The 24,692-nt window shown below is 40.3% G+C and overlaps 1 protein-coding gene across 5 annotated transcripts; it reads left to right on the plus strand.

The window, feature by feature from the left end:
* The first annotated feature begins 2,247 nt into the window (after positions 1-2,247).
* Positions 2,248-24,183, plus strand: arvcfa (ARVCF delta catenin family member a). 5 transcript variants are annotated; one of them, XM_029445245.1, is made up of 16 exons: positions 2,248-2,379; positions 13,264-13,443; positions 14,465-15,072; positions 16,504-16,982; positions 17,077-17,260; positions 17,369-17,486; positions 17,783-17,951; positions 18,695-18,712; positions 18,863-18,934; positions 19,871-19,998; positions 20,859-21,009; positions 21,098-21,290; positions 21,704-21,815; positions 22,265-22,352; positions 23,058-23,134; positions 23,342-24,183. In XM_029445245.1, the coding sequence occupies exons 2-16, from the start codon at positions 13,384-13,386 to the stop codon at positions 23,432-23,434; spliced, it is 2,550 nt and encodes an 849-aa protein (XP_029301105.1). In that variant the 5' UTR covers positions 2,248-2,379; positions 13,264-13,383; the 3' UTR covers positions 23,435-24,183. The 5 variants fall into 5 exon arrangements, with proteins under 5 accessions (XP_029301105.1, XP_029301100.1, XP_029301103.1 ...); XM_029445240.1 differs by lacking the exon at positions 2,248-2,379 and adding an exon at positions 8,915-9,331; XM_029445244.1 differs by lacking the exon at positions 2,248-2,379 and adding an exon at positions 12,309-12,369.
* Positions 24,184-24,692: the final 509 nt, after the last annotated feature.

The following is a 24,692-nucleotide window of genomic DNA, read 5'->3' on the forward strand; positions in this document are numbered from 1 at the left end:
ATATCAGTGATGAAATTATGCCATTTAATGGAGAGTTTAATGAACACTGCTTCTGAAATGCCAGTTTCTGCATTGAAGTTGTGTATGGCGCCCTCTAGTGAACAGTTTCAGAAGTTGTTGTGACGTTGGAAAGGCAGTCAGATCCAGTAGATGATGCTATTGTGTGTAAAATGTCAGAAAACAGCGTGTCGTCGAGGGCTACAAGTAATGGAAAAGTCCGGGGGAGGCTCGATAGTGTGCCCTATTTTCTAAAAGGTCCGTTTCACACAGCAATTTATTATCACTACAGGTGGTTCACATTAAAAAATAATAAGAAAACTCAAGAATAACATAAAGAACATAAGGCAGAAATCTCGTTCGGCCTTTTTTCATTTAAACTACAAGAGAAAAAAACATCAGTGTGAAGTGGTTTTTCATGTTTCAGTCCGATGAGAAATCCAGTGACTTATTTTACATGTTTCTTTTTCAGACTGCTTCAATTGTCTGCTCTTCTGGCTGGCAAACAGTCTCGGGACGTCTAGAGGCTCGTGAGTCATTCAGGGTCTTTGTGGCAGAACCTTTTATTACCTTGAGCCATGATAGACAATCACACATTATTGTTTAGGCAATACATGACGAGGCTTGACACTTGGAGGTAGAAGCTTTTCATGTGAATTATTGTTGCACTTGACCTTGTAGCAGGTGCAGATTTGACAACAGGAAAGCTTGAAAGGATTGAGTGATTTAAACCGTTGGCAGGAATTCACAACGCAGCTGAATAACTGACAGATCTCACACCAGAACCGGTAAATTCAGTGATGTACAAACAACTCACTTGTTCACGCTTAGTTAAAGACCTGACAACAACAAAAGATGTGGAGCATGAATAGAAAAAGCCCCTCAGTTACGAGTGCCAGAGAATAACAAGTGTAAGTGTAAACAACATTGTTCTGGACTCATCGGAGCATTTGTTCTTGCCAAAAAAAAGTCTAACAAGATGCTGATTATATTACACAGTCTTTTCACTCAAGAGATTGTGCAAATGACAGAAAGGAATTCAGAGGAGAGAAATGAGGAAAATATCAGGACCTAAAGCATCATTAAAGCCCAAGAGGCATGTGAACAAGCTTCAATTTATATGAGTCATTGATGTCCTCTACTCAAATGTCTGTGAGCCGTAGCTCAAGTGTTTTATTTCTAATCTATTATTTTCTTTTTACAGGGAAATGTATGCAGCATCGACCACAAACCGCTGCAATCATAGTCTAAGCTACAGCTGTTTGAAATGCCCGTCTTTATAGAAATACCCACAGCTCAAAAAAATAAAAAAGACCTAGAGGGGGGCCACACACATAAGACAAGACTAGACCTATAAGACTTTTCAAGTCATGTAAACATAAGTAAGACAGAAAGCTTTTCTACCTCCAATGTCTGTGCCGAAAACAACAACAACAAAATCAATTACACCAAAAAGACAACACTTTAACTGCCCATATGGCTCCGACTCAGTTTGGAAAGTACTAATGAGTTTCCTTTTGGTCAAAAAGCACATCACAATCCCATTATAACAGAAACTAACAAGACACAATAACAGAAAAGAACACATTACAATCATGCTCTCCTTCACAGTTTGCCGTCTCTGTAGTCTCTATTATTTTCTTGTAAGGTAAGTTGTTGTTTGTCTCAGGGAAGTAATGGTGATGAAATGTTGAACTCTACTATTTCAAATTCAACACAATCGAACCTTCTACGATTCAGCGTTCACATCCATATTATTGCACAAGATAATATTGTTGAAATCATTCTATGTCAGGATACACATTTAGATGTTCTGTTCCTGCTCCATTTTTTACCAATCCCAGTGTCTGTAGCAGAGGGTAAAATGGTAATGCACGTTGTTGATTTACAGCAGTGGATCAAAAGTATTCTGTGCAGAATGTGATATCTGAGAAGCCCTCTGTCTTACATCAGGCTATTTTAAAAATGTGTCTCCATAACAAATTTGTGCAAGAAGAAAATGGTTGCCTCACTCTCTACATTTGTCTCAAGCTGAAAGTATGATGCTATGGTAATATATATAAAATATATTTCATTATAAACCTTAAACATTCCTTAAAGTCCAGCTGAACAATGACAAGTAAGAAAATGGGTCTTTGGCGAAGTGGAGGGGCGTGCCAGTGGTTGATTGACAGCAGCTGGCAGGTCTGAGCTCCTGTCAGAGAAAGTAAACACACTTGACTCTCCCTTACACAAGTCATGGGCAATGGACCGAGATGTTACCCGCAGATACATTTGTATGGTGTTTAATGAGCTGCAGCTGGGCAGCCAATTAGCTAACTATTCTGCACGCGGACGCTAGCACGTGTGTGTGTGGTGGCACGTTCAACAAGCTAGGTGCAGGTGCGTGTGTTCATGTCTACGTTAGATAAGAAGGAGACCCGAGCAGCAAAGCTATGGACATAGATGTTTACCTAATGGTATTCCGGCGAATTAATTAAACTAGGGTTAGCCATTATTAAACAAAAATAATTAATTTGATTTATTGCTGATATGGGAACACATGTTTGTGAATTGATAAGAGCACATTAGAGCAGTATGCTGTAGCAGACGATAACAAAACCTATTTTATTTAGTTAGACTTCAATTGGTCTGTTAATCTCTTCTAGTGGTAAAATCTTTTGTGTAAAAATGCTTTAAAATATTCAGCCAATAGCAAATAGGAGGTTTTATCCGTCTGTGTTAGACAAATTAAGTGAGTATCTTCTAACGAGAGATAATGTAAGTATGAATTTCGTATTAAAAAAAGAAAATGCCCACCTGTAGGCCTACACACAATAAAGACAGCACTCTTCACCAGTGTGAGGAATATTACCTCTCCAAACCTCGTAAAACCACAACTATCAGAATGTCTAAATGGCACTAAAGTTTATTGTAATTTGGGTGAACTGACCCTTTTAAACCCACGCATAAAATTACATAGACGTAACATTCTTATTAAACAAGCCTTTATCCTTAAGCTACCTGAAACTAATCATCCTCATTCTAGACATGGAGATCGCCAAAAGGGTTGTGATTTCACAAATTAAACCTAATAGTAATAACATAATAAGTGATTACCGTCCAATTGCTCAATCATATTCATTTTTTTCTTTCTCTGTCACAGTTATTTCTGTGTTGCCATGGTTCTTCTTGCATGATAATATGATAAGCAGGGCAATAATAAAAAAGTGCAAATCATTGTGAGGCTTTATCTGAGGACTATGGACTCTTGACTTGAGTTAATTTCCTTTTGATCAATTTTCAAGTCACCTAAATCTTTTATGATACTTGTAGAGATGCTGCAGACTGACCTACATTTGTGCGGCTGACTCTCTGTAGCAGCGGGTGTCTCTCGCCCTCTCTGTCTCTTTCTCTCAGCTCATTGATATGCCTGATCATCAGAGGCATCGCTGAACTGGCTGATTGTCATTTTCAGCTGCAGTGCCACCGATGCATTTCATTTCCTCCCTAGGCTCTCCGTTGGTGTGATTAAGCACTTGCTGCAGTCACACTTCACAAAGGCAAGTTGGATTAATAGCACCATGGATTGTTTCTCCCTTCGAGGCGGGGGCATATTCTATAATATTTACATTATTTATCAAATAATGGGATGTATTGTAGAGCCGCCTCAGGAGAAGTTGTTCTTCTGTATGGGTGATCCTGACTGTTGGCTGATGCTGTTCCTAAAGCTCACCAAGGGGGTGCAGCAGTAAGTCGATGTGAAAGTCAGGACGTCGGGTGTTGCTTTGTCATTTATAGTCTGAGTACAAACTCTCAATCTGACTGGATCCTTTCCAGAAGTGGCAGAATGTACACAGATTTCAGGTTAACTTTCTGCAAATTGATGTTGCTTATATGTTTAGATCCTCCTTTTTGAATATTTGAATATGAAAATAAGACGTGACCTTTCTCTTCTGAAGCCCAATTTGATGACCTTTTTCTAGTGTTTCCAGTGTTATTATGCACCGTGTGTGATGGCTCCATCTGAAATACAAGCCACATTCAACACACTGCTGGGACTGATTTTCCTATACTTTTGTTTCCTCTTGATTGTTTTGTCTCCACCTTAAATTGAATTAGCCTCAGCTCCATATGCCAGCCTGAACAGAGCAAAGGTGGGCAGTTTGGGTTTTAATTAGGACAACAATTTGCTCTGACTGCACCTCTGCGTTTCAGAATACACAGGAAAAGGATGTGAAATTCCCCGCTGAGACAAAAGACTGCGTGGGCATTTATTCATTCAGCACCATATAAGCTAAAATGTAATATGTCTTTTCCTGTGTGGGTGTTTGGTGACTGTGTTTTAGATAATGGGCAGCAATAATTATATTCATCTCTGTCACATGGTTCTACCAATTTACAATCCAGTTATTGTGGCGCTGACAGCTGCAACAAAACAGCCTATACGCATAACGCTGTGGTGTTGTTGCAGAAATGTGTGCCTATCTTGCACTTTCAATTCATCAATATACGTACTCTGTAGAACAGGATTTATTCTGGCTGTTCACATAGAGAAAAGTGTGTGTGTGAGTGTGTGAGTGGTATCAGGCCAGGCAATAGGAGCTGAGAATAAATTACAGGCTTCAGAAAAGCCACATGCCTGTTGTATGATAGGTTTCCAGGTAGATTGTTGGAGAACATACAAAAAAAACTTTGAAAAAATGTCTCCAGTCATGCGAGTTTCACATTTCCTGTTGTCAGCAAGTAAAAAAAAAAAAAAAGAAGAGCATTTGATGTGTGACAAATGTTATCTTCACTGAAATCTTCTGTATTGTTTTTCTTCAGTCAAGAACATTTCTTAGGTGCATGGACTCAAACAAGGCAATAAGCTACACTTTCCTTAAGAATAGCATTGCAGTTGAACAACACTGCACACGTTATAAAGATAACGGAGGGAAAAGGAGGGAGAGAGCAAAACAAATGTCACAGAAGGTACATGAGGATATTTAAAAAAAAAACTAAATGAAAAGGCGCTCCCCCTCCGGCAACTACAACTCATGCTTGATATCTACATGTGTCGCAGATTCTAGAGCTCTGTTATGGTGTAAGATGTGTTCCTGGGATGAATTAAGTCAGCTGAAACCCCTTAAAGTGTAAAGTAATCTCATTGAATACAAAGTCATGTTGAATCATCAGTTTCATCCTACAGTGAGTCCTGGTACGACTGCAGTTTTCCACCTCCGTCCACAGACCCTGGGTGGATATGAGACAGTTTGATGAGCATGAACAACACGTAACTGTTATTTCATTCAGCAGATCTATATGTAGTTGAACAAATATGTAAGATTGTGGCGTGACAAAAGGATGCACGAATGCTTGGCTTCACGAAGTACGATGGATGCACAGGTGATGGGGGGGTGGGGACATAAAGGGACTTTGCATTTTGTTGTGCAACACTGTGTTGTAGAATGACAATAATTTAACCTTGAATGAGCAGCTATATATATATATATATATATATATATATATATATATATATATATATATATATATATATATATATATATATATATATATATATATATATATATATATATATATATATATATATATATATATATATATATATAAAAATGTTTACACTGAATGGGACTGAATTTTTTTATAAATGTAATTCCCAGGGATGCTAGGCAGACAATATGGCAACTGAAATAAAGGCAGTGAGATGTTTATAGCTGACGCATGATGTAATTGAAGGAAACGATTGAAGTTTAATGACATCTATGTATGGTAATTATACATGTGGCAGACCCAAAGGAGATGGGTCTCAAAGTAGGTGATGGACATTGCATCTAGGAGTCCAATAAGGCAATTGGTGTGTTGTGTGGGCACACATGGGTGATGGAGAGTAAACGGTCTTTAGGGGGTTTAAATCCAGAAGGCCCACTTAACGTTACTGCTGGCTCATGCAAATGTCTGGAAGTTAAAAGCAATTCAGTGAAAATGACAGCGCCTACAGGCAAGACACACTGACACACACGGAGATGTGTGTGTGTGTGTGTGTGTGTGTATCGGGTGGATACAGACTCTCTGTCACAGCAGCCCTCGCTGTCGTCCCAACAATGAAGCAGTGTCTCTATTCAGCCTGCAGAAATGAAATACAATGAAAGTCCTTGAGGGAAAAAGTTGTGTTTTAGACTTGTTTAACCTGTCTCATCTCTGTGTGTGAGCAATGTGTTGCAGTAAGAGGAGCATGCATGTGAGGTGGTATCAGGTAAAGATTGCCAGATCGAAAGAGGCTCTTAATGAATGAAACGGCTGACATTTTGAAACATTAAGTGCATTAAACTCAAAGTAATTTTCAAAATTTGACAACCTAAGGGAATGTCAATAACTCCAGTATAATTCATTTTAAATATGAAAAGGTCTCATCCATCAAGAGTGACATTTCCAGCTCTTGCGCTAAGGTGCCATTCCCCCGCTATCTCGCACTGACTCCTAATCACCTGTGTGGGTTTCTTTTTTTCTTTTTGTTTGGTGGACTCATCCAAAGTTATGGGGAGAGGAAGGTTATACAATGTAAATGTTTACCATTTCAGACAGAAATGATTGAGCTTGCTTCCTTCATCTTACATAGGCTACAGTTTTTTTCACAGTGACCGTTGAGAATGTACAAAATGCTAAAAAGCAAAAATACATTTGATTATATATTGGAAAAGCCAGAGGCTATATTATTATATAATTAGTCCAAACATGTGCACATTTTACATCGCAACCATTAAAAACACCAAATGATGTAATTCCTTTTTGGAGTAATGGTTCCATATCCTTCAACAGATTTGTTCTTCCCTTTTGTTCATACGTAACTTTATGCCAAAGTGTTTCCCCTTGTTTTAGCCATATGCTTGCAGCATGGCTCAGTGGATGACAATGTCATGTTGGTTCACCATTTTGATCCAGACCAATACCTCAGCAACTATCAGATTGATTGTCTGATTTTGTAGACATTCATGTTCGCCAGAGGATGAATTCCAATCACTTTTTCCGATCCTCTGACTTTTCGTCTAGTATCACCAGTAGGTTGACTATTAAATGCTTTTTCATGAAATGTATAACACACATTCATGCTCCCTTCAGGATAAACTGTAATGCTAATTCTCTGACTTTTCGTGTTGCGCCCCTGTGAATAGCTTACTTAATGCTTTGCTTTATGAACAAATACCTGCAAAGCTAATGACAATCCCATTAGCCTCAGTTCTACTTTGTGCTTAGTGCTAATTAGCAAATGTGAACATGCTCATTTTGAGCGTGCTGGTTGATTGAAGTGCAAACCAGAGGCTTGAGTGCTTAAAACAAAAAATTAAATAAAAATCCTAATAATAATGTTTTTATCTGTGATTTGAGATTTCTAAATAAAATCGAATGGGGGAAAAAAACAAGGCTACCTAGTGTGATAAAGCTACTCTGCTCTCTGTCAGTGACCCAAAACCATTAAGACATTTCATGTTGTTTTGCTTTTCCATTTGATGGCTTCAGGTGTGCATATGAAGCGCTAGGAGAGCAGTGAACAGCAGTAATCATTCCTGGAACAAATGGATCCCTGTTCCCATGTCAGTAAATCTTTCTAATGTGAAAACTGTTTCCTGAATGTTGCTTTGATTTCACTATTTTCAATTAAAGGATGTCTCAAATGATAGCTTTTCACTTCGAGGGAGCTTTTTAACTGATGTAATGTACATTACATTACATTTAGCTGATACGTTTGTCCAAAGGAACTTACAACAAGTGCAAACAACCACGAGGATACGATCTCAGAACAGCAAGAATCTTGCAAATACATTAGCTTCAAATAGGCCAAACTATTTTAGTGCTGCATACACAATAATTGTTTTTTGTTTTGTTTTATTAGCCAAGGTTTGAAGCTATGAGAGTGAAATGTATCACTAATCTTTTGATGTCTGGCGGGGAAAAAAATAATTTAAGGTTCTTTTTTTTTTAAAGTGTAACTTCACCCGTTTCTGTTGTGACTGTACTGATGTGTATATTCTAAAATATTATCAAGGAGGAATCATAAGGTAAAAGATATTACCAACAAGGGATGAAAATGAGAAAAGGCTGACTGAGCCAAGGGGTTTAATGAAACGGACCTTTAAAAATGCAAAGGTTTCCGTTACAAAAATGACAAACTGCAGTCTATTGGCAACGTTTAGACAAACTGAGATGAAAGAATAGCAGCCAAGGAGGAGATCTCTAAATGCTCTAGGATTAATGATATCAAAGGGGTGCTCTTAAATCAGTATGAAACACAGCTGAGTGATAGCACTGCTCTGTGGATGATAGCATATCAAGTCAAGTGGATCTCAGTTCATCAACTGTGATTGTTTCAGAACACTTCACCTCATCTTAGACTCATGTTTTTAAAGAATACCTACTTCATCAAAAAGAGGCAGGAAAAAACAACCACAGTGAGTGTTCAAAATGTTATAATGACGACATCTAAAAAACAGATGGAGCACTTACCTACCAACCCCCTGTTTTTAAATGAATACACATTCTTTAGTTTAATTCCTATGCTTGTACCGAATAACAACGCAGGAGGTGTGAAGATGGGTTGGCAGATATGGATGGGTGGTGAAAAAGGGGTTTGATTTGTTTGGTACAGTTTGCAGAACAAAGCTGCTTCAGTATGGAGTGTGTGTGTGCCTGGTGCTGCATACAGCGGTTATGCACCTTCCCATCCCTTGCCCTTTATTTATGCTGCACATGGGTGACACAGGACCAAACTAGTGCGGGCTGCTCCAGCTGCATCTGCTTGTGAGCCCACAGGGAATGGCGTGTGTGTGTGTGCTTGCATGTGTGTGTGCTCTGCCTGCGCACCAAGGCTGCCAGAAAATATGGGTAGTGCACAGGGATTGCAGGGCTCTGCACTTACCTAAGCCATTCACAGGCTCAGCATCACAGAGTTGATTCAGCACCTTAGTAATAGCGCACACATTAACTGCAGCACAGATCAGAGGAGGAGTGCAGTAATGAGAGAGAGCCCGCCGTTTATTGCTTCTCAGTGTGTGTGTGGACATCTGTGTTGAGCAAATGTGTGCATGGTGCGTCTAGTGTGTGTTTGTGAGAGAAAGAGAAAATAGAGGCAGTGAGAGAGGGAGGGAGACAAAAAGGGAGAGAGCGGACGTGTGTTCGTGAAAGCTGGGAGGAAGGATGGCTGCTCATGTTTGAACTGCCACAAATGCTCATAGGAAGAGTCAAGGCAAAAATTCAGCGGAGGCAGAGAAACAGACGTCTCACTGGGGGACACTGGGATCTTGTTCATCATTTGTGGGGAAGCAGAGAAGATTTGGCAATGCCTGCTGAAGTAAAAGAGGTAAGTGTGTGGTGGAATGGCTCTATTTGCTCTGTACCCTCCCTCTTTTTTTGCCTGTCAGTTTTTTTTCTCTTTCTGCAGAGAACTATAGCCCTCCACAGCTTTGCATTCAGCCTCTGTCATGATGAATGAAGGAGGCATCAATCGCTTAATCTCCTTGGCTCTCACTGCTGTTCGGTGCAGTCTCCTTGTGTGCAGGGGGACATGATGCTAACATCTTCATCAAGTGTGTGTGTGTGTGTGTGTGTGTGTGTGTGTGTGTGTGTGTGTGTGTTTGTGTGCACGCGCATGGCCGTGCATGTGTGCAAATGCATAGGCAAGCTTATAAGGGGGATAATGTTTGATTGCATTATAAGGGGAGGTTGTCCCTCCACGGGGGGAATGCTGCACACACTCTGGTAAGTGTATTGCCATGATGTATCAGAGAGACATTAAATCTGACCATGCAGCATTTAACTATTTGAGGATCAGAGGGCTGAAAAGAGGCTCCAAATAGAAACTTTGAGAATAAATATCCTTCCTTTCTTTTTTTCGGGAGGACTGTCATTTTCAATCAGTATTTTCTCTAAGTAGACTTGTCTGGTTGAATTCTGACTAAACAAGAAGTATTGCATAATGGACAATTGGATATCTGCAGGAAACAAGTCTTGAATAAGAATAATCCTTTTAGTAAATGGGTCATTTCAGTGCCATTTTGAATCACAATGTACAGTGACACAAGATTTACATCAACCAATATGAGCATCACTGATTCAACAGATAGTGGAGGGCATATGAGTTGTGACAAACTTGTGACTAATGTCTTCTGACATCAGTGGGCAGATGTCATGTTTTATTATCCACTGGAAGCATTACTCTTTCAATCCCACAGTTTGAAAAAGACAAACTGCCTGTTAAAGCTCATTTATTCTAAGTTTGATCACTACAAAATGACTTTGCCCCGCTGATTCAATTGCAATCGAGAGTGCTCGTTTTTTTTTTCAAATTTGGATTTGGAGTTTGAATTTTGGCTTGTGTCTGTTGTGCCCTTGAGCTGGTCACCACAATCTGAATTTACTCAGCATTAGATCTGTATCTCCCAAAAAATAGTACCCTGGCTGCAGCTGGCCTCAATACTGAGAGTTGATGGGAACAAGATGCTAATCTAGCCATTCTGTCTCCTGCATCACTGCACCTAACATCTATATACCATACTTCTTTTTTTTTTTAAAGCTTAAGTCAGATTCAGAATCGTCATCTCGACCTATTTGGCTCTGGGTGCACGCTTTGTTAGTGATGGTGCAGTGAGTTATTTAAATGAGCTTTGACTCACAGCGGCCTGGCCTTCCCTGGAGCTTGAATCAGACGGGGACAGCACTCGGGCCTCTCTCCAGCCTATTATCGTCCTCCAAATATGCAATCAAGCTGTCTGTAGACAACAGTAGTACCCTGTCCGTCTTTTGGCCCGGGCGTACATTTAGTGTTTCTGAACAATATCCAATCAGCCTCCCCCAGAGGTGTTCAACCCAGGATCATCTCCCTACTGCCAATTTTCTCCCGTGTGACCCTTTCATCTCCTCCCCCGCCGACATATTTTGTCCGTGGATATGAGGGGCTCTTGTGTTTTTTTATTTTTTGGTGTTTGAAAAGCGAATCAAGCCCTCTCCCTCCACAATCCAGTCAGCTGATCTCTGCAGCCTGATTTAATGCAGTGGAGTTGAGTTTCAGCACTTGTTCAGTTTAATGCCGCAGCCTCAGAAAAAAAAGAGAGTTTAGGGAAATTTAAAAAGCTTTTAAAAAAATAAAAATGTTTTATCTCTGAGTGATATCTATCGAGTGATACATATCCGGTGAAATTATACGCATATTTCTTCAAGTGAAAATTGATTTAGAGAGTGGATAAGGAATTAATAGTAAAATGGGTTATAAATGGAATTGATTTTCTCCTCAATAAAACCTTTTTAATTACACTATCAAATGTTTTGATTGGTTCTTTGCGTGATCGTTTGTCCTAGAGTTTAGAGAAATTGCTGCTGCTGCAATCAACAGAAGGCCCTCAGGACTGAAAAAGGTGTATCAGATAATCGTATATTGATTGAGATCATTAGAGCAGCGAAGCCAAGTCTTGTAGACGCGCCGAAACGAATGTGAAGTTTGTTCTGAAATCAGCATAAAATGTGTTTACAGTCAAATACTGCCTCCAGTTCTTTCTCAGACCAAGATGCTGAATAATTAATCCACTCTGGTTGATGAAACCCATTATGTTGAGAAGAAAAAGAGAATTTTAAGTTCTACTTGAAACAAGCAAGTGGAAATGACAGAAATATCCACATGTTGTACCAGTGCAGCTGCTGGGTTATTGATTCAAGCGTCAGTGGTGTTAAATCTGGTCTCACACCAAATAAGTCGAATGACAATAACTGCTCACATCCAGTCCCATTACAATCTTGCTGTACTTTGTCAAAGTGCGCTTATACATGCTTACGTAACACAATGTGGAACGTCAACATGTGTTTGTGGAGATTTAAGCATGAAAATATGTCTCTGAAATGGCCAGCTTTTGCAAATAAGTGAAAGGTCTGCTGGATATTTTTGGCATGTTGGTCAATACAGATATTGTTTGTATTGTTTCATCTCATGTATGATGTTCCCATTTGTCACGTTGACCTACTAATCTGTAACTGAGAAGCACGCTGCGGATGCATACTTCAGAAAAACACAGCGTTACTCCATCCTGATTTATTACCAAACACTACAGTGTTTGTGTCTCACACAGCAGTCTGATCTGTGAAAGTCTGTCTGTCAGGATTTGTACGTTTATATATCGAAATAACTGAATTGCTCTCTTTAATTCAAACAGGAATTGAACCTGAATGTTGTAATCAACAAACCAGTCATGCATGAATATACCACTGGACTTTCTATGAAGAATTTCTTACTTGTTACTTGTTGTGGTATTAATAACCTACTGAAAAGCAATTCTTACCTTTTTTTCATAGAGATAAGCTAGCCTGCACAAAAGGATGAAGAAACCCTCCAACCACTTACTTAAAAAAGTGGTAATTGGCATCTTTCATCCTTTTATTATATACACGTATGTCTGTTTTGCTGTCTACACATGATCCCTGCACCAGCTTGAGTGTTGTTGTCCTATAGATAGATTACTTGATACGATTACAGCTGACCAATTTGCCAAAGGAAATGTCTCAGATTTTCCTAGACATAAACATAAAGATAAACATATTTGGCATTTTGCCATCTTTCAGTGTGAATTCAACAGATCATGTTTCAAATTGTACAAATGATAGGGTAATGGAGGGGGAATGAGATGTGCTCTCATCACTGACTTAGCTCACAGTCCTTCATTAAGTGTGGCTCCCTGATCATCTGAAGACAGCTCTAATGACACGGTGTGGTGTCATGTTGTCGTCCACCCCATAATCACTTCCCCGTTGTGTATAATAGAAACATTATGCACACAATACACACAAGTTCTGTGTCTCTCATGTGGCAGGTTGCCACCGTTAAAGTTTACGTCTGGATCATGAATCGTGGCTGCGCCTGTTGCTCTGGTCCTGCCTGACGCCCACGTTAATATATATGTTTTTGGAGACATCATCCTGGATTTATTATTAGATTTTTTTAACACATCATCATTTCTGTCACATAGATGTTGTATTTTTACTATGTTGTTTATCCTGTACACACAACATCTATTGCACGTCTGTCCATCCTGGGAGAGGGATCCTTCCTCAGTTGCTCTCCCTGAGGTTTCTTCCATTTCCCCCCCTTTAATTATGGGGTTTCTTTTTTAGTTTTTCCTTGTGCGATGCGAGGGTCTAAGGACAGAGGGTGTCGTAACCTGTACAGTGTGTAAAGCACACTAAGACAAATGTGTAATTTGTGATATTGGGCTATATAAATATAATTTGATTTGTGTCTGTGTGCTTTAGGAGCAGAGTACAGAGGGGCCTCCTCCTCCACTGTCTTTGTCCCAGGAGGCTAAAGAGGTGACTGTGGACAACCCATCCGTCAATGACGAACTGGACACGCCCACCTCCATCGCCTCTGTGATGACCTCGACCAATGAGAGCTCCACGGAGACCGACACCCCGCAGCAGACAGACACTGAGGTGCAAGACTTTATGTTTGGTCACACTTTTGTTGATTTTTGAGTTGTTGATTGAATTGCAAAGAGCACAGAGTCAAAAATGTTTAAAGGCAAAAAGAAACTTCTGGTCATGATAATAAATATTTTTTTAAATGTGGCATGTTTTTCAAACAGCTGTTTTTCTCAATGTATTTATTAATTAATTCAACTATACTTGAATCGTTAGCCTATAAAGGCCATTTCCCCCTTTTTTTTATCCATTATTTTATCAACAAAATGTGTTTTAAGAGATAAAATATGTGCATTGTAAAGGGAATTTTTCTGAAAATTGACAACACACAGACACACAAAGTCCCTTTTCACCTGAGGTACCTTCTTTGTGGCTGGTCTCAGACGGGTCTGTAACACTGAGTTTCACTTGCACTCACAGGCTGAGAAAGAAATTGCCCTCTGGGGGCAATGACACCATGAAACATAATGCAATAAGGTTCTATTTAATTGGGTTGCTACATATTTACATGTTTTTGTGCTTAAAATAAGAGGTTTTGCTCACACTCTGCCTGGAAAGAGTTAAAAACTAAATTCAGTTTACTAAACCAGACAATTAAATTTCCTGCAATTTACCCTGCTTCTAAACAATGGCTGGACCTCAAATTGTTTCATCAGAGTCCAATCCAAACTCATTTTCAACGAGATGAATTCATTATTGTTTGGCAGGAAAGAAGAATTCATTATTTACTGGTGGCTCAAAAAGCGAGGGAAATGCTGAAATGCTGAGGATTGATCATCGCTATGAGGAAGGAGCTGGGGTTGGGCTGTACAGAACAAACACACATGTTAGGTTACAGAAACATGTTTGGTCTATTCCAAGTAAATTCAGACCAAATAGTTCCTGCTCTAACTGTGAATACACCAATTTGGTAGCATTTTAATGGAGAGAGGAAGGCTGAGACCTTTCTGAGAAATTGGATTTTAAAGACTAACAGAGTTTCTGATTGGATTTGTTTTTAGCAATAATAGTTGTCGTGCATCAATCCTTGCAGGAGTCCAAGGCTGTGGAACAAGAAGGGGAACAGGTTCCCATTGAGACCCAAGAATCCTCAGAGACACAGCAGGATCACTTCCGGACACCAGACACACCTGATCTCACATCAACTCCAGAGGTTCAAGATAACACTCCTATTAAGCAACCTATTTCTGAAGCAAACATTGACCCCACGGAGTCTGTTCCAGCGAGCAGCGCCACTGCCGCAGCACCCCCACAACCGCAGGTGGTGCAGCAGTCTGAGGAACCTCAGTTGGTGATCCCAAACAGGCAGAGCCGAGTGTACACCCTACCTGACAGCTACAGAGGCATCGGGGGAGACTTATGTCCAGCGTATGGAAGCCTGTCCCGCACCACCCTCCATGGCTACTGGCCCGCCAAGAACTTTCAGCCTGGGGCTCACTGCACCTTGCCCTTCTTCAGGGACAGCTACGCTCCGGCAGGCCTCAGCAGCCAGGCAGAAGAGGAAGGCCAAAGCGAACGGGGAGAAAACCCTCTAGACATGAAGACTGACCACCCGTCTGCCAGTTACTCAACACTGGGGGGAATCCAGCAGTTCAGGCCAATCACCACCATGGAGCTCCTCAGGGAGCCCTCGAGAACCAGGTTAGAGGACGGTATATTAGATCGAACTTTATTGATCCCACAGGGGAAACTGTGTAAATGGGTTTTTAAGTATGTTTGTGGTTTCCAAGGTATCTTTGATCCAATTAAATGTTTTTTGGCCAGAAAGCAGACAAGGTAAAGGACACAGTCTGTGTCACAGAACTATCAACAAGGTCCCTTTTCATAATGAGATCGCCTCTAACACAGGCTACTAGACAGCCAATAGAAAGCCAATTCACCTTTTAATAGCATCAATTACTAACGGCAGTACAACAGTAAAGTTTTTATAACATTGTTACAACAAATAATATATGTAAGGTAGATACTTCTGTACCTACAGTTTGACTGGATTTCATAAATGTCATTCCATCAGTTATATTTTAAAAGCTTATTAATGTCAGTGATATGTTTTTAAAGCTTTAAATTAAATAATCTATGAAATGTTCCATGTGTGGTCCCAATTTTGCCAAATAATCCAACAGAACTACAACAAGAACATTTTAAAGAAAGTGTATGTGTGTAGTGCTATATACTGCCATAGTACGGCAGCAGTGGTAACAATGTACAAATCAACACTCTGGCTTATTTTACCCCAGAGGTCGTGCTGTGAAAATTATATATCAAACTTTGTAGCTGCGCAGACACCTGGTAGTCACCTCTAGCTTAGTCCTGTGAGTCAGCCTGGACAATAGAAAGACATATGGAAAGCAGTTAAGTAACAGCTAGTATCAATCAGGAATGGCAGCCTCCTCCAAGGTCGATAAATAAGGAGGTTTCACCTGTTATTGCCTGTCAGAAGCTTTTCCTTATCCCATATAAAGTGACAGAGCTGTTCACAAAAGATACAAGCAACTCACTTATGCTGTTAAATTCCCTGAAGCCCAGTCCATTAAGAGTTGCCATTAAACTTTTTCTCTCAACCTGCAGAATATACAGTTAACTTAAAAGTTTGACATTTTGGGAAATACTCATTTTCGGTTTCTTGCTGATAATTAGATGAGGAGATCGATACCACTCTCATATTTGTCTGTTAAGTATAGGACTAAATCCAGGAGTGGAATCGAAAGGAAACATCTAGCCTGGCTATGTCTAAAGGTTACACGATCCACCTGGAGTCTTTTTCACTGGGAGGAAAGTCTAGAATGTCAATGTCATTCAAAGAAATAGTACAGCATATAACCCCTATAACACCATAACGTGTTGCTTTTACACAAACAGGATACATCGTGTCAATTAGTGAGCTTTAGAGGTGCATCTTTTTTCTTTAGGTTAAGCTATGCTAATCAGCTGCTAGCTGTATATGTGTATAAGTGTGTAAAGCTAATTTGTGTATTTCCCAAAATGTTAATAAGTCCTCAAATTCATGAGGGCTGCAGTATTTGTTTTTGTCCTGATCCCAACATGCATGCATGGCTTTCTCTGTGTCCTCAGAGGCGGTTATGATGACGCCCTCATGGCTCAGCTGGAGGGCAACCTGAATCCCTTCTTCCAGGCCATGTGCCGAGCACAGACCCTGCAGTTCCCCCACAAACGCAGCAGCATGGTCAGCCTGGACAGCCTCCGTAGAGACCCCCGCTGGAGAGACCCGAACCTACATGAGGTGATCTCGATGCTCAGCCACCCATTGGACCCGGTCAAGTCCAATGCTGCCGCCTATTTGCAGCACCTGTGTTATGAGAACGACCGCATCAAACTGGAGGTGCGCCAGCTTAACGGGGTGCCGAGCTTGGTGGAATTATTGGATCACCCTAAGCCTGAGGTCCACCGCAAGGCCTGTGGTGCTTTACGCAACATATCCTACGGAAAAGACCACAATAACAAAATGGCCATCAAGAACTGTGATGGCATCCAAGCTTTAGTCAGACTAATGAGGAGGTCTAGCAGCATGGAGGTCAAAGAGTTGGTCACAGGTACACAGTACTTCTTCACTTTTTCTGGAACAATAAAACTGAAATCCTTAAATGTTTTAAGAAAATCTCTACATTTGTATTCTTCCCTTTGCAGGCACTCTCTGGAACCTCTCCTCACATGAGCCGTTAAAGATGATGGTGATCAACAACGGTCTTCAAACACTGACGGATGAGGTCATCATCCCACACTCAGGCTGGAGGAGAGACTCCGCCGACCCCTCCAAACTGCTAAGTGCCGAGTGGACCACCGTCTTCAAGAACACCTCTGGATGTCTGAGGTAACCGTTTGCTTCTGTCATGGAACAAATGACAACAGCTACCAAAAGCTGACTCGTGATGGACTGACTTCTCGCAGCTATGCTAAAAAAAACAAGTTGTTTCTGCAGGAACGTCAGCTCTGATGGAGCGGAGGCTCGACAGAGGTTGAGGGAGTGTGAGGGGCTGGTGGACGCGCTCCTTCATGCCCTTCAGTCAGCTGTTGTCAACAAGGACACTGACAATAAGGTGATGTCACCACACTGACTAACATTTAGAAACCCACAATGTATTTTAAGCAGAACTATTACTTGTTTTGGTAATTAAATGGTATGTTGTAATAGGGAGTTTGGGTTGATTCTTTCCTTAACATCACATTTTAAGATTGCACTTGAGACATATATGGAAAGTCTGAGAAGAAAAAAACATCAACACATTTTATTTTGAAAAGGCATATTGAAAAATCAGTCAGTGTAAGCACATTTGTAACTCCTACTGCCGTACAACTTACTGATTGAAATCTTCTGTAATTGTCCTCCATTCAGTCAGTGGAGAACTGTGTGTGCATCCTGCGAAACCTGTCCTATCATGTTCACAAAGAGATACCGGGAGCGGAGCGATTTCAAGAACCCCACGGCAATCATCTGATGAGATCAGTGGGACACCAGAAGAAGAAGAATGAGCCTGACTGTTTTGGAGGGAAAAGACCCAAAGGTTGTTAGGCCCGTCAAACATGATGACATCACAATAATCATTTCTGCTTGTATTATTTCAGTTTAGGTTGCTCTGATTGAAAACAAACTATCATTCCATTTCTCAGGTTGCTTCATTTACTCACTGACACATCAAAACCCATGTGTAGGGACATCTACTGTATCGCAGTGTTTCTCCAGATGACAATTAAAACCCCAGAGATAAGATGAATATGCTCTATTTGAGATTTGAGTCGGATTGACGAGCTAAATATTGCTACTACTACTAGTGCAGCCTTGGCCTGGAGCATCAGTTTCACCTTTCCTGCCCTGAATATTTCATAACCCTGCACATGCAGGAGCTGAAGATATATTTTGTTCTGCAAGAGCTGTGCACGGTTCCAAAATTTGAAAAAGCTTTTTTATACTTTGTTACATCAGTTATGTGATATTTACACCATCGTAACAAGCAAGAAGGTTTTTAAACCTGTGATGCATGACCCCTTATACGTAACAATTTGAGTTACAGCTGGTATAAAGTAACTCAAAGGCTGCAGCAGTTTGTGCTGCAGGACACAGGTTTTATGGCTTTTCACCACTGCTAACCTTTCAACTAAATGTACAAAATTGACAAATGCCTCTCTGATCAACCTGATACTGCCAGGTCCCTCAGTGTCTCGCCGCATGGAGGAGCTCTGTTTTCTGCTGCTGCGTAATCTAATCTTTGACATTGTTCTTCTTTTCCCCTCTAACCGTATCCATCAGAGGAATGGTTCAATCAAGGTCAGTTTGCTCGTTGCTGTTGAATATTTTCACGGTTGTAATATTGTGAGTCAATAGCACATTACATTTGCTGACATTATCTGTCTGTCTACTGATATAATGAGAATCGGTGTTTGTATTTGTGTGCATGTATGTGTCTGTGATGTACAGGTTGGAAAAATGGATTAATGGACAGAAAATACGGTACATTGGATTTACCAAAACGTACAGAACAAATGAAAGGTATATACTGTGTGTACAGATAAAACATTGCATTTTAAATCTAACTGACTGACGCAGGGACATTTTTGGAAATAAACAAGCTATACATTAGGCTTATTACTAATGTATAAAATGTAGATGCATTATGCAGAGCTTCAATCATAACTCATCATCACACAGCACCATAATGAAGCATCAGTACCTGCTTTCTGTGCTACCTTATTTGCTTTATATGCTGGACGTTGGCATGGCCTGAAATAGAATTCATTTAAATGCAAAGCCACACTCCAGCACCTGCACCACTTGAGGAGAGTTTCATTACCAAATCAGAGTGACCCACCAACTGAGAGGCATTTTTATCTGGCAACATCTAGAGGAGGAACATTTCCTCCGACAGGCGCTGGAATTTGCTCGAGACACTGCCGGACATTTTGATTTGCTACTGCTAAACTACCTTTTACCTTATGTTGAGCTGTATGGGCTGTTTGTTTTTAAGCCATGAATGCATTCTGTGTATAGAAACTACAGGGAATTTATTTTTTACAATAGAACTGTAGTGCTGAATACTGTATGCGGATCTGGCTGCTGTTTGAACAGAGATCAAAGCTGAGCTCATGCCTCCCACACTCCAGCCAGTGAATGCAAATCAGTATGATAAGCATGTTATGGTCCTCGGTCAGCTTTATACTACTCGTCAGACATCCGGCAGCCACAGCTGGCTCAGTACAAAAAAGGAGTTTGACAGAATTATAATTTTCTTACGTAGAGTTTAATTAAATGAATGTTTAATCAACATGTTTTTCTACTGACCTGCCTACCTAAACCTATTGACCTAAACTAACCCAGATAGAGACTTAATAAAACGCCATCATTTAAGTATTTAGCCGCTGATGATCATATAGGTATTTTACGACCGCTTAAATGTCATCCCTGACTCTCTCTTCCTTTCTGTTAAAGGACTGGAGCTGCTGTATCAGCCCGAGGTGGTGAGGCTCTACCTCTCTCTTCTCACCTGCAGTCACAACCACAACACCCTGGAGGCGGCCGCAGGGGCGCTGCAGAACCTCGCTGCGGGACACTGGGCTGTGAGTAGATGGAATAGTTGCTAGTTATTTCTGACATCCTTTACACAGGGGTTTTTAGCTTGTATCCCAAACATAAAAAGGTCTATTCAAAGCTGGAAATAGGAACATTTAACTTTAAACCGATGTAGATGTCAAGCGACGGTTTGTTCGCCCGGTCCTTTTATCCAAGTAAGATTGCCATGGCTGCTGTCATAGTGTCCCCGTACATCTATAGTGCCGATCCAGGATTTGTCTCTAGATGACATCCTCACTATTTCTCTCTGCTTTCAGCTTAAGGAGAGACTTAACATGAGCTGTACCATAAATAAATAACATGTCAATTTAATTCAGGGGTGTATTTACCTTTTTTAAGTCAGTCTGCAATGTGCAGGGTCAAACAAGGGCAATGGGGGCCTCCATGCTGGTTGTTTTTATGTGTCTGAGGCTGCATCAAGTGTGCAGAAGGAGGGAGATGTAGGATTGATCATCTTAATCCAACTAGAGTCTTTTGATTGACTTTGTCACCAGCCTGTCTGATCAAAAATCACTTTTACTGCTACAGTATGTACCCCAAGTGGATCCATAGGCCTGTCAAATAATGTGCTTTGCTAAGATTGACTGCGCAATGAATGTCACTATAATTTAATATCAACGCTGAGGCAGCGCTCAGATTAAAGGTTTTAAACTCCTTTAGAGTTTAAAATCGAGTTGCGTCATACACAAGAGAGCATTTGAGAGGGCAGAACTTTGTTCTTACTTGTGGCATTTCTTATAGAGTGTACTTGTGGGGGCTTTGGAAAGATGGAGAAAGGAGTGAGTAGTTAAGAGGAGTATGAAGCTCCCAAACATCACTCGGCTGTATTTTGTGTTTGTTCTTGTAGTGGTCCAGCTTCATCCGGGCCACAGTGAGAAAAGAGAAGGGGCTTCCTATCCTGGTGGAGCTGCTGCGCTCGGATGCGGACAAAGTGGTGCGAGCTGTGGCTATTGCTCTTCGCAACCTGGCGATGGACCGTAGGAATAAAGACCTAATAGGTACAGACTTGTAACTTTCATCTGCATCCACATGGCTCTACACCCCTTGCACACTAACGTTGCTACGTTGTGTCACTGTCACTTACAGGGAGCTATGCTTTAAGGGACCTTGTTGGTAATCTGCCATGTGGGCAGCAGCACCCAGCGAAGAACCTTGAGGGAGATACGGTGGTGTCTATTCTGAACACCATCCATGAGATCATCACAGATAGCCCAGAGAACACCCGAGCGCTCATACAGGGTCATGCAGTGCAGAAACTGGTGGCCATAAACAAGTCAAGGTACTTAAGTAGTAAATGTAATCCCTTTTACCCACATTTCTAAATATATATCTAATATATTTATGTATGTATATATGATATACTGCATTTTGAACTAAGCTAGACAATCAAAATTGATCAAATAGTAATGATATAGCTTGATAAACAGTCAGGCTGTAATTTGAAATCCTAAGTAAAAGTCTCAGATATTTCTTCAAAATAAGAATTAGAATAATCTATATTGGTATTAAAGTATGTGTTGCTGCCACTGCTTAATATGTGTTTATACTTCAAACACAGCCTTGATGCAATATCTCATGATATTATAAGCATCATATCCCAGGGCTATCAGAAATGGATTTTATTCATTGTGACAGTATTGTCACAGAGCTGTCCTCTGTTGTTTACCACAATGTCTAATGATTTGTTGTCAGCCAATCAGCACGGGAGACCAAGGCTGCTTCCCATGTGCTCCAGACAATATGGGCCTACAAGGACCTGCGAAACACTCTGATCAAGGCAGGTTGGAACAAGAGCCACTTCAAGGTATTTGTTATTAGTTACTGGATGTGGCATGACAAACTCCTTTTATATCTTGTATTAGGAATGTGAGTCGAGAAATAACACGGCGGTCAAACATGGATAAGAAAAATAATTGAGATACGTTCAACTGTGAAATCTGTGTTTTGTCAGATAAAAGGAAAAGTGGAGAACAGTGACATTTGGGCTTGATCTGAACCCAGAGAATCTTTTGCACAGTAGGTTTTAAGCCACTGAGCACCAGGACACAAGACACCCTTTTATGTGAGGTGTAAAACGGATCATTACATTTAAGCTTATCGTCTCCGGAAAAATAAAAGTTGCGTTACTGTCTGTGTTGGCACAAGTCATTCTAATCAAAACCCATTTAATACCCTTTCATGAAACTAGAACAGAAAAGCATAAAGGTCTGGTTGTCATCCAGTAACATAATCGTTTTATTTTGTCATTTAAAGCCAACAGCTACCGGAGTGACAAAAAAATCCAAAAGTGGAAAGCAAGGCAGCGATGACATCACCTTGCCTCTCATGGACAAAAACCAAGGTCAGCAAATCATTGCATGCACGGCCTCAGGAACGTTTTATTAAACCACCATCTAAATGAGAAAAGTGTCCTCTAGCTCAGGGGAAGACAAACGTCTTTTAAACATACTGTGGCTCATGTCATGTCAGGGACAAAGAAATGGGCATTTTCAGTCCCGGACTGTATTCTTCTGAAACATAGCCTTGAACCAATGACGTGCTGCCAGGGTTATCAGTGCAAAGACGTTGCTTATTAGCCCGAACATGCTCTCCCAGAGGCAGGGCAGGCACACGCATCAGCAGTCACATTTCATTTAAACGTTGTTCCAAAAGGGCACCCGCTTTACCACGTCAAGAGTGACCTCTAGCTTCCCGCCGAAACAGAGACTTTCTATTGAAGCTTCTTTATAAATTATGAACATAACTTAAACACCCTTTGGAATAGGAATTTGGGAGGGAATATGTTTTAAACTAACTTTTTAAAATGATTGCATGTGCCTCTTTCTCTCACTGGTATTTCATGAATCGTTTTCTCCAACGTAAGGCTTTGCTGCTGTTTGATGACTGACTTATAGGCTCCTGTAGACGGCAGTAAAATAAATGATTTTATTATTTGCTTTGAGTGAAATGGTCAAATAAACCTCCATTTATACAGCACAGCCTCAAATGCTAATAACCCTTTGCCATATTGTTCACTGCTAATGTGATTTATAATTTTCCCTCGCAGATGGTTATTCCAGTTTAGAGCCGAACGATAGAGTTGGAGATGGAAAAGGGCCTGTTGTTGAAAGAGATACTCTCCAGGTAATCTGCCATTTTAATGTAGGCGACTGAATGTATTTACATTATGTGTACAGATTTATGGAGAATAAGCAGAAATGGTAACAGTTGTTTGACAGGATTTTGTTTAAAAGGATTACCGTCCTGTGACTTGTGCTTTTAGTGTAGTTTGTCAGTGTTTTTCATGCAAATTGACTAACACTGTTCTGTTTGCATATTTCTTTTACCTAGGCGTTAAGTGAGAGAAAACACTTCATCCGAGCTGGCAGGCCTGCAGTGGGCCTCATGGATAACAAACCTCCACCACTGGACTCCTGGGTGTAAACACGGCCAGTCAAACCAGTTAAATCCTGTAAAGACACTTTCCTTTGGTGAAATACGGATTCGCTCATTCTTGTACAGATGGAGAAACACGTTCAATTAAAAAAAGAATTTCCTTTGTTTACAGGAAATAATGTGCCAAACATTTACGTGTATTTATTATGGAGGTTATTTGGCAAAAACATTTAATAGATTTTGTCATTTAGGATGATATAGCCTACTGTGTGTCTGAAACTCATGAAGGATTATGTATGACATCTGAAATAGCCTAAATATGCAAACTGTGGTGAATCATGACTCCAAAGAATATATGACATTTACAATTTGAATTTTACTGCTAAGTATGAAATCATTTATAATACTTATAGTTTGTCAAGCGTGAGGCCTAAAGTCACATGTGGATCTGTTGTTGTCCATCCCCGTGGGTTCTGGGCTAAAGAAGATTCTAAAATATATTAACATTTAAAACATATTTTCGGTCAGTGTTTGAGAACGGGTAGGATTAGGGCCATTGTCAGCCTAGTCATCAAAAACATCCAAATGATTTTTAATTCAGTTTATTCTTGACAAGCCTGCCATCAGACTAGACTGCTGTTATTAGCAAATCCTCTCTATTCCATTTGTTTCATGATAGGCAAAATGGGATTGTAAATGTGTAACAAAGGACTGTTAATATTCTAAATGAAGGTATTTATATTGTAATATTTATTGTAATACCCATGTTATTAATTAAAGGTTATTGATGTGCATTAGCTAATACCGGTAAGTGATCCTACATTCTATACAACTCTGCTTTGCAGTGGTCCTTTTTGCATCGCTATGTTGAATGAATAATGATAATAAATGATGTGCATAATTTCTCATTTTTATTTGTATTCTCTTTTTGTATTACAGACTGGATTTTACGTCCTCTTCCATTTTTCCAGCGGGTACCAAACGGCACCCACTGGTCGGTTAAACAACCCCACTTTTATGATCTCTTAACAGGATTAAATGAATAGATAAAGGCTCCTTGTGTCCTTATAGGCAGTAACTCTTTCAAATGTATCTACGTCGTGGTCAAACTAAAAATGTTAAACATTCGTGTTATTGTGTGATGTGTTCACAGCCTAATTCTTACTACTAGTGACACTACACATGGTGTGGGTACAACATAATAAACATCACATGCATAAGGAATTTAACTTCAACACGGCTTAATAACAATTACAAACACTGCGACGAATGTGTGTCGTATTAGGTTCAGTGCCCGTGTGCAGAA

This window comes from Cottoperca gobio, chromosome 12 (genome assembly GCF_900634415.1).
Source record: "Cottoperca gobio chromosome 12, fCotGob3.1, whole genome shotgun sequence".
NCBI classification, from domain to species: domain Eukaryota; kingdom Metazoa; phylum Chordata; class Actinopteri; order Perciformes; family Bovichtidae; genus Cottoperca; species Cottoperca gobio.

Bases quoted from the DNA above. Each gene is read 5' to 3' on its own strand.
- arvcfa (XM_029445240.1), top strand. From the start codon at position 9,179: ATGTTTGAACTGCCACAAATGCTCATAGGAAGAGTCAAGGCAAAAATT. The intron at 21,291-21,703 runs GTACTTAAGTAG...ATTTGTTGTCAG, and splicing joins GTGGCCATAAACAAGTCAAG to CCAATCAGCACGGGAGACCA. The intron at 22,353-23,057 runs GTCAGCAAATCA...TTTCCCTCGCAG, and splicing joins TCTCATGGACAAAAACCAAG to ATGGTTATTCCAGTTTAGAG.